This window comes from Curcuma longa, chromosome 11 (genome assembly GCF_044706935.1).
Source record: "Curcuma longa cultivar G26 ecotype Majalengka, Jawa Barat chromosome 11, ITB_CL_G26_1.1, whole genome shotgun sequence".
Lineage (NCBI taxonomy): Eukaryota > Viridiplantae > Streptophyta > Magnoliopsida > Zingiberales > Zingiberaceae > Curcuma > Curcuma longa.
Window position 1 is genome coordinate 12,327,511 of NC_133871.1, and position 9,066 is coordinate 12,336,576.

The 9,066-nt window shown below is 38.1% G+C and overlaps 2 protein-coding genes across 3 annotated transcripts; one reads left to right on the forward strand and one right to left on the reverse strand.

Annotated features, from left to right (window-relative positions):
- Positions 1–597: 597 nt before the first annotated feature.
- LOC141837847 (uncharacterized) lies at positions 598–993 on the reverse strand. Its single transcript, XM_074725219.1, has one exon. It carries the CDS (start codon positions 991–993, stop codon positions 637–639), a length of 357 nt encoding a protein of 118 aa, XP_074581320.1. The 3' UTR covers positions 598–636.
- Positions 994–7,378: 6,385 nt separating this feature from the next.
- Positions 7,379–8,665, forward strand: LOC141840671 (B3 domain-containing protein Os03g0120900-like). Of its 2 annotated transcripts, none has more exons than XM_074728720.1 (2): positions 7,379–7,442; positions 7,528–8,665. In XM_074728720.1, exon 2 carries the CDS (start codon positions 7,584–7,586, stop codon positions 8,502–8,504), a length of 921 nt encoding a protein of 306 aa, XP_074584821.1. In that variant the 5' UTR covers positions 7,379–7,442; positions 7,528–7,583; the 3' UTR covers positions 8,505–8,665. The 2 variants fall into 2 exon arrangements, with proteins under 2 accessions (XP_074584821.1, XP_074584822.1); XM_074728721.1 differs by having other exon boundaries at positions 7,581–8,665.
- Positions 8,666–9,066: the final 401 nt, after the last annotated feature.

The window sequence follows — 9,066 nt, forward strand, 5'->3', positions numbered from 1 at the left end:
ATTCTTTTCACTTCTTATTAAATTTCTGATCAACCTTGATTTACTTACTTTTTCCATCTTATTTTAATTTTTGATTAATCTTTTCATTTATTGTTAGGTCTCCATCCAACCTTAAACTATTTAATTGTTTCAGTCTTATATCAATCAATATATTAATCAAATATCTAAATTCAATTTAATTTTCTCAAGTTTGATCAACGAAGCTCTATCAACTTGGTCAATTTTAAGGCGAGGTGGATTGCACCAATAGAAGAATCCCATGCCTTCCCTACGTTACCACAGTACGCCACTACAGAACACAATGCTTCTTAGCTCTGAACACAATGCTTTAAATTCCATAATCGTTTTCTTAACATGAAGTAACAGTAGGATTGAAATGTTTGACCTCGGACACCTTCGCTCTTGCATGCTTACCACATTGAAGGAGGAAAAAGGGAAACGAGAGATGGAGAAGAGGCCGAAGCAGAAAAAGCTTAATTAATTCATCACTTGACCAGTTGACCAGAGGCAGAGAGAAGGAAGCATGAAAATGAAATGACCAGTGGCAATGATTTCTTCATCGTGGAACATTACGAGCTTAATTTAAAAATATATATATACTTCAGCCTCGCTAGATCACTCGCTTCGGCCTCTCAATTAATTCGGTTCGTCTTCCTTGCTCGCAGTCTCTTCGTCTACATCTGATCCTCCGTCGTCGTCGTCGTCGTTCTCCAGTATCTCGATGTGGACGCCGGGGTCCTCCACGGCGCAGCGCCCGCCAACGACCACCGAGTTGTTCACGGCCTGGTAGTTGCTGTTGGCGAACGCGCTTAGCGAGGCCTCATCGGCCCGCATCTCGCCCTGCGTATCCACCGCCAGCTGCTGCAGCAGTCGGCCGTCGGCCTTCGTCACGGCTCCAGTGTTCTCCCCGGTGAGCATCACCAGCCCCGCGCCCTCGCCCTGCTCCTCCACCTCGCCGTGGCCCACGAACAGGTCGGTGCTCGCCGTCGCCATATGCTGATCGATTCAATGGTGGACGGAGACAGGTATATATATATGTATATAGACAAGCAGCGGAGGATGGATTCTTGGCTTGCATGGAGGCGAAGTACGTGAGGTATTTGTTCCATTCACTAGCTTGCACGCCAGGGATGCGTAGCCTTCAAATTGTCTTGGATTCTTAGTTTGTTCTTCCAATAAATTATATTCCGTTGCTTGGACAATTTTAAAATAATAAAAGAAAATTTATTTAAAATAAAAATAACTTTATTAAAAAAAATGGAATCAAGGTGTTAGCTTTAAAAAAAATGAGATAAAATCGAGAGTGGTGAAAGGGGGATTATGTTTCAAGATTAATTGTAGATGATGATATCTTCGATGACGATCTATTTTTCTGTTACTAATTAATATATATAGATAATGTTGCCACCCCCTCCACCGTCTATATATCTTGTTGTCGGTTTCATCATAAAAAAATCTTCATATATGCTACTGATTATAAACCAAATTAAATTAATCCATGACAGTGATCGATCAATTAATCCCAACTCTAATTTATTTTGTATAATGACTCTCATAATAATTAATCTGCAATCGTTGACAAAACAATCATTGTTATCGCAAAAATTATCATTGATATTTTTTATATAGCGTCAGTCATTACTCAGCAAATCAAAATTCTCCCAGCATCAAGTAAAATGGGCTTTTTGTTTAGAACTGGGTCATTCTTCGATCGATCGGCTCTCCATTGATCTGGTCCAATTTGAATAGCACTACTGCATGCATGTCTAAGCAATATAAAAAGAGAACATGCATGGGGAAGAGACAAGGTGGAAATATAATCAGCTGCAGGCTTGTAAAAGTTCAAGTTAAAAGGAAACAAATAAATATTTATATATATATGTGTGTGACCTAATTAAGGCCAGCTACTTTGCATGCAGAGGGATGGAGACAAAAGTGATATGAGTAGTCGCTAGCTAACTAATGGTTTGGTCTGGTCAGGTCAGGTCAGGTCCCTAGCTAGCTCCTTCTATGACTATACCACCCACCCAGCAGTTCATAGCTAGGAGGCCACTTATTAGGAGAAGACCCAGCTTTAATACGTACTCTCTCTATATTCTAATTAATTAATTTGTCCTTGAAGTAGCATGCCTGCCTTGTGTTATAGTAGTGCATGCCCACACCATTAAAGATCTTAATTCATAGGCATCTAAAAGGAAGACACATGCAGTGGACGACAATCTAAGTGGCATCTACCACATGCACTTAATACGTGAGAGGTAGAAGTGACTAGCTAGTGAGTAGATTTATATAGCTTCAAAGAGAAAAATGAAAAACAAAAAATTAAGGTTAGGGTCTCATTACGTATATATATAGGTTGAGATATCTATTTATAGTTAATTGTGATGTCGACTGATTAAAGATCGATCGATCATGCTAATTAGTGTTGCTAATTAACTAACTTAGATCGAGTAAGTGAGTAACTAGATGCTAGTCGACTCAATAATCCAAAGTGGACCTTGATCGATATGGGTTATCCTCCACGCTCAACAGGCCAGCAATGTGATCAGGATATATATAATTGCATGATATGTTGTTTTAGATGTGTGGTGCCCAATTATATTATATTAGCACTCCTTAAAAGTAGCGAATTCAATTGGTTTGATGTGGAAGGATCAGGACAATGTGACAAACCCTAGTTTGTGGTCCAAGGTCTACATTGTGTTTCACATGACTCCTAGCTCACACAGGGCATGCATGCATGTACTATATATGAATAGAATATATATATATCAAGAGACTAAATTATATATATTGTGCAATTGAAATATTGCGATCGATATATGGTAGCTAGCTAGTGGGGATAAAAATGTGCCCGGTACCACTTTCTTTCTCCATCTCCTTTATCGCATCGATCACTTGATCGCTGTAAGGGTCCCCTCCATTTTCATTGCTGATTGCAAGGTTTGCTCTCCTCCAACTAATTAAGAAAAACTTGGTATTAGTTATATTGGGTGATCCGATCCATTGTTCTAGTTTTTTTTTTCAAATTAAATTTTCTCATAGTTTTTTTATTAAATATGTGGCTTTTATCGAAATTATGGTGAACTTTTAGTGTTAATTTTAGTCGTACGTACCAACAAAACTTGACCTTTGAGAAAATTTTAAAATAATTATATTCTAGAGGCAAAATAATATTTCCAGAAGTAGAAAATATTTATTCATTACCTCGTGAACCCGATCAACAAAATTTCTTTTTTAAACCTCATGACAATTGATAATTTTGTAAAGGTTTGAGAGTGATTGACGATGATAAGTGATGAGCGTAATTTGCATCGATCCTCGCGATCGAAGACGATGCACAAAGCCAGAAAAGATTTCACACAAATTCTGCATGCAATTTATATGACCGAGAAGATTATGCATGATTACTTAGATGAAAGTTACTTCGGTCAAAGCATATCAATTAGATGCACGCTTAAGTGGGAGTTAGTGACGTGACTTAATTTAATCGGGTGGGTTGATTAAGTTATAGTGAGAGTACCATAAACCGTACGCGTGTCGTGTTACGAGAGCTAGCTAGCTTTCATAATTAAAAGAGTTGCTTAATTAGTTTGATGGTTTCCCATTGGCTTCATCATTGCTTCCTAATAAATATATATATAATACTCATGTAGGTACGTACTCTAATGGAAACGCCATGAAAAGAAATAATGGAGATATTATTATACATAACAGGTTTGCGTCAATCAAATGTGCAACATCTACGTCATGATGCATGCAATGGAGCTGTGAGCAAAATTTTACAGCAGTCGTCGTTGTTCTGATGGAAACATAACATCTAACGATCGACAAACACTGTGCATTAATTTTATACTTGATGCAACAATATTAATGTTTTTTGAGGCCAAAGTTGAGTAGTCGTAAGTTTAGGTACGCTATCACTTGTAGCACAAGGACGAGATTGCGCCGCTACCTATGCATTTCTCATTACGTCTAAAATCTCATTTCTGTTTAATTTCTACATCACGCACGATAAGAGATAAAGAATTTTAAAGGCAGAGTGGTCCTCCTTCTACAGTAAAGTTATAGCTAGCTCCTATATATATCTCAAAAGCAAGATCGAGGCGAGGGAGGAGATCGGATCGATGATATATATATCTAGCATATGCTGCGTTCGTCGAGGCAGCTGGTGCTGCTAGCGCGGCCAGCACATGCACTTGCTGCAGAGGAGGAGGCTAACTGAGATGTAATCAAGAGTGACCAGAGGGTGGACGATGCGGTGTTGTGGGGCGGCTGAGTCTCACAGTTGAGGGATGAGGATATATGAGGATGAGGAAGAGGAGAGGGAGGGGCTCGGAGAAGGAAGATGCACCGATACGATGCGATGATGGTCTTTCGTGATTAGGGATGAGTAAAAAATTAATTAAATTGAATATATAAATTGGTCTAATATAAAATTTTGATTTAGTTATTTCAAAATTTTATTTTAAACTAAAAAAATCAATTATATTAGTTAATCCGATTCAGTTTTATTTTTAAAATCTTTTATTCGATTAAATAAAATAAATCAAATAAATTAAAATAAAATAAAATAATCAATAAATTTCTAAGCAAGCGAATTTATAAATTCACAATTAATCGATAAATCTTTCATAATATTTAAAAATTTTAGTTAATTCAATCTTTGATCGAATTAATCAATATTTTATCAATTCAATTTGTTTGATTTTTTTTAAATTTGATCGGTTTGATTAGTTTGAAAAAATTTAATTTGTTTGATTTTGATTAATTCAATTCGGTTTAATTCGATTTTAACCCAATACTCAGCCTTACTCACGATCTCTTAGTTGAGGATGGTGAGGCAAGCAATCGAAGGCGACGTTGAGTATCTAGCGCATGAGGAGTAGGGTTGTAAATTAATTGAATATTCATGAACAAATTTAGTGTTCGATTTGGTAAGAGCTTGTTTATGTTCATTTAATACACACATGATCAATTAGATAAACAAGCTTAAATAACTCGTTAAATTAAACAAATGAGCCTGAACATAAATGTGTTCAGCTCATTAATGTTTGTAAATAATGTTCATGAACAATATTTCTAAACAATATTCATAAACAATATTTGTGAATCATGTTCATCAATAAAACTTTTATCAGCATATTAAATAAAGAAAGAAATTTTCAAAATGAATAAATACATTTATACTATCAAGTTTAATAATCAATCAACAAGCTTAAAATATAAAAGTTTAAAATAATCAAATAAATTTGAATTGAGAGTTCAATAACATTTAAATAAACCAGCTCAAAGCAAGCTTAAACCAAATTTAAGCTCATAAAAAAAACTAAGCCAAACTCGAATAATCATTTGAAAAACTTGGTCTATTTTAAGTTTAGTTTAGTTTGACTTAATTAACTTATTCAACAAACTTGAACACTTTGGCTCGACTTGACTTGTTTACAATTAAGGAGCTAGGAAGAACAAGCCGGGGACGTGGGTGGGGAATTTAATTGAAAATGTTACAAAAGGCCCTCTATTCCTTTAGAAAATTGCAAATATGCCATAACTTTTTTTTTTTTTTAAAGTTCTTTCCAAATTTACTTAAAGGAGCTTAGGTCGATGGGCACAATAACAATTGTCATTGAGGTGTGGTCACTTCGAAATGCTTTAATGCATATATATATATACTCCCTATGAAACAGTATGCTTTCAAGGACGATCGAGCATGATCGACATAACATTTCAATATTCTATATATCAAGGTCTAGGTTAATTTAGCCATTATTTCGAGAGCTTTTGTACTAATAAAAAGTTGTAGTTTTCTCTATAATAATATACCTTATACGTCTTAAGAAGATTTAAACTTTAAATTTTAGGTAATTACATTAATGGGAATTCAAATAAATATAGATGTAGAATTCCAGTTGACATTAAGACTGAAACTATGTTGGTAACTCAAAGGCAACACCACCTCTGTTTACAAACTAAATCTATTTGAAGTTCTTGCTAGCCATGGGAGGATCTTTCAATTGGAACAATCATCAAAACTTGTTTGGCCCTCCTAAATTAGATAGATTCTTCCTAAATCTTCAGCTCAGCAGGAAGTATCCCACTGCCCAAACCCAAATTTTTCAAGAAATCTTGTCTGATATATCATTCCCCTATTCTGTCAGTACTGGATTTGATAGAAAGATTCAATTTTCGATCTTCAGATTTTACAATAAGTGACTTGAATCGCCTAACTTCCACAAAGTCGTTAAATGTGCTTGGCTTGCACCTATCCATTAATTAGCTACAAAGATCAAAGAATTACGATGAATGAAAACACAGAATTCTTTCATAAAAGGCTTGTTAGGAGATTGAAATGGGCTATAATTAGTTAATTATACAATAATCCCTTTCTCGGATTCCGCATTAGCAGAATAGATAAATATTTTCTATGTTTAAATAACTATATATATATATTTTTTAAAACCTACCAATTCCCACTCTCGCTCATTCCTTGCAAAGAATTCAATAAGGCCTACTTATAGAATATTCATTTTTATCAGTATTCAAACTCTGATTCTTTTATTTATTATCTTAAATACTTGACCACTGCTGATGGATTCAATCTTGGAACGTTAATTAGCTAGTGCCAAGCACTATAACGACGACAAGTGTGATTTAGTTAGCGAGCTCCTAATTAATCATTCTTAAATCTCAAATTGCAGTGCGCAAATTAAAAAATAATTAAGGTCGTGATAAATATTACATATTGCATCGGCACGTGCTCTTCCATGTGCGTCAGCACGGTTGAGAAGAATAAGAAATTTGGTTGGCGTGACAAAGAACTAAATATATTTTACAACCTCATGCTCTCATGATCCATCTACAAGTCAAATCATTCTCAGACCCAACATTTTTGATAAAATAGTAGTATTCCAACTTCTCATACCAAACCAAGATCAGGCAACTGATATTCCAGTACTGCTGATCTACAAGCTGACAATACTTAACCAATGCCCTCGTAATTCAAATAAAATAATGGAACATGCAGAAAAAGATATAATATCTTATGCATATATAGCTTGCCCTGTAATATTTAGTTTCAACACAGTGGAAAACCAGGGAACAGGATCTTTCTTTTTTACGACAAGTTGCTGAGGGAGGCTCATCACACAGGTCATCTCTCAAGGATCATCAAGCTCCGATCCCCCTCTGTTGAAAGGGACAAGAAGCCCACAGGAGGAGCTGAGACAGCTGATCGATGGATATAATTCATTCATCAATTATAAACCTACTATTACTGTCTTTACTGTTTATCTCTTTTTCAGAGAGGCAGTGGAGATAATAATAGTATTAGCATGGACGGTGGCAGAGACTAAAATGGCCTCGCCCTTGTTCTGGGAACCTTCTGCGGCAGTACTGTGCGTTGGCAGGACAAATTATTGAGTGATAACAAGCCACAAAACCAAGTAAATTTACTATGCACTACCATGACTTTTTGCTTCTTCTTCTTCTTCCTTAATCTACCATCTTCCTCTTTGATTCTTCCTCTAGATCGCCAAGAATTGTGACGAAGGTGTGCTTTGTATTAATTTTTGAGCCAGCAGGGGATGGAGTTCACAAATGGAAGGAGGGATAGGTTTTACATGAGTAGTCATCAAGAAGAGCAACAGGTACGGCGGGTAGAGGCGCCTTTTTTAATGGTTTCTTCTTCTTCGTCCTCCTCCGCTTTGTCGTCGGCGGCTGGGAGGCCTGATTTCCGGGGGGAGAATTGGACGGTGCTGGAGAGGGAGCAGATGTTCGAGAAGGTGGTGACGCCGAGCGACGTCGGAAAACTGAATCGGCTGGTGATCCCAAAGCAGCACGCGGAGAAGTACTTCCCGTTGGACGCGGCGGCGGACGGAGCGAAGGGGCTGCTGCTGAGCTTCGAGGACCAGATGGGGAAGCCCTGGCGGTTCCGCTACTCCTATTGGAACAGCAGCCAGAGCTACGTGATGACCAAAGGCTGGAGCCGCTTCGTCAAGGAGAAGCACCTCGACGCCGGCGACACCGTCTGCTTTAGCCGCGAAGGGGACCGCCTCTTCATCGACTGGAAAAAGCGCCGCATCCGGGACCCCGCGGCGGCAGTCGCGGCTGCAGCTCGGGGAGTCAGAATTAATCTTCCTTTTACTGGATTCTCTTTCGGGCCGTCTCCCATCGTCGGTCCATGGGGAGCTACTTCTCCCAGGTTCCTAGCGCCTTCCGCCCCCACCCCAGCCTACGGCGCGCAGATTGTCTTCTTCCGGTCACCGTTGACGGCGCCGCCCCCGTGCGAGGTACGACCCGGCGACGTGTCGGTCGTTCTCGAGTCGACGACGCCAGCTGTCGTCGGCGGCCCGGCCACAGCCAAACGCGTGAAATTATTTGGGGTGAACCTCTTCTGCCCCGAATCGGAAGGCAGCGGCGGCGAGACACAAGCTTCTTCTTCATCGCCAGCGTCGGTGACCAAGGAGCTGCAGCATTCGTCTTCCTCCTTGAATCTTGACCTATGATTCCAATTCATAGCCTTTCGATTAACTGAATTGAACAAGAAGCCAACCTACCTCCTCCTCCTTCTCTTCCAAGTTATATATATATATCTATATCTATATATATAATATCCAGGATCACATATAAATTTGTTTTTGTAATCCCTACAAAGGAAGTTCATCAATTGCTCATCTTTTTTGTTCGCAATGTTTTGCCTTCAAAACTATAAAAAATAATCAGAATCTTTATCCATATTTAATTAAGATTTCACTGCCTCTAAATTTCTCTCTCACAGACGGTTCCAAAGAAGTGGACTTGACGGCATTCCTTAACATGGAGGACATCGAGACAGTTCTGGAGCAAGAAAAGGTCAGATCCAAATCGTTCTCCGTCCAATTTTTACCTTGGGATTTATCCTTCTTTTGTTTTGTCTGCTATCTCATCAGCTATCTTTTCGTAGCTATAGTTCATGCAGTTTGAGTGATCTTAACCTCACCATATTATTGTATATGCTTCTAATAATATAATTTCTTGAGCAAGAATTATGAACTGTCTTCTTGCACCTCATTAAAGACTGGTAGAGTA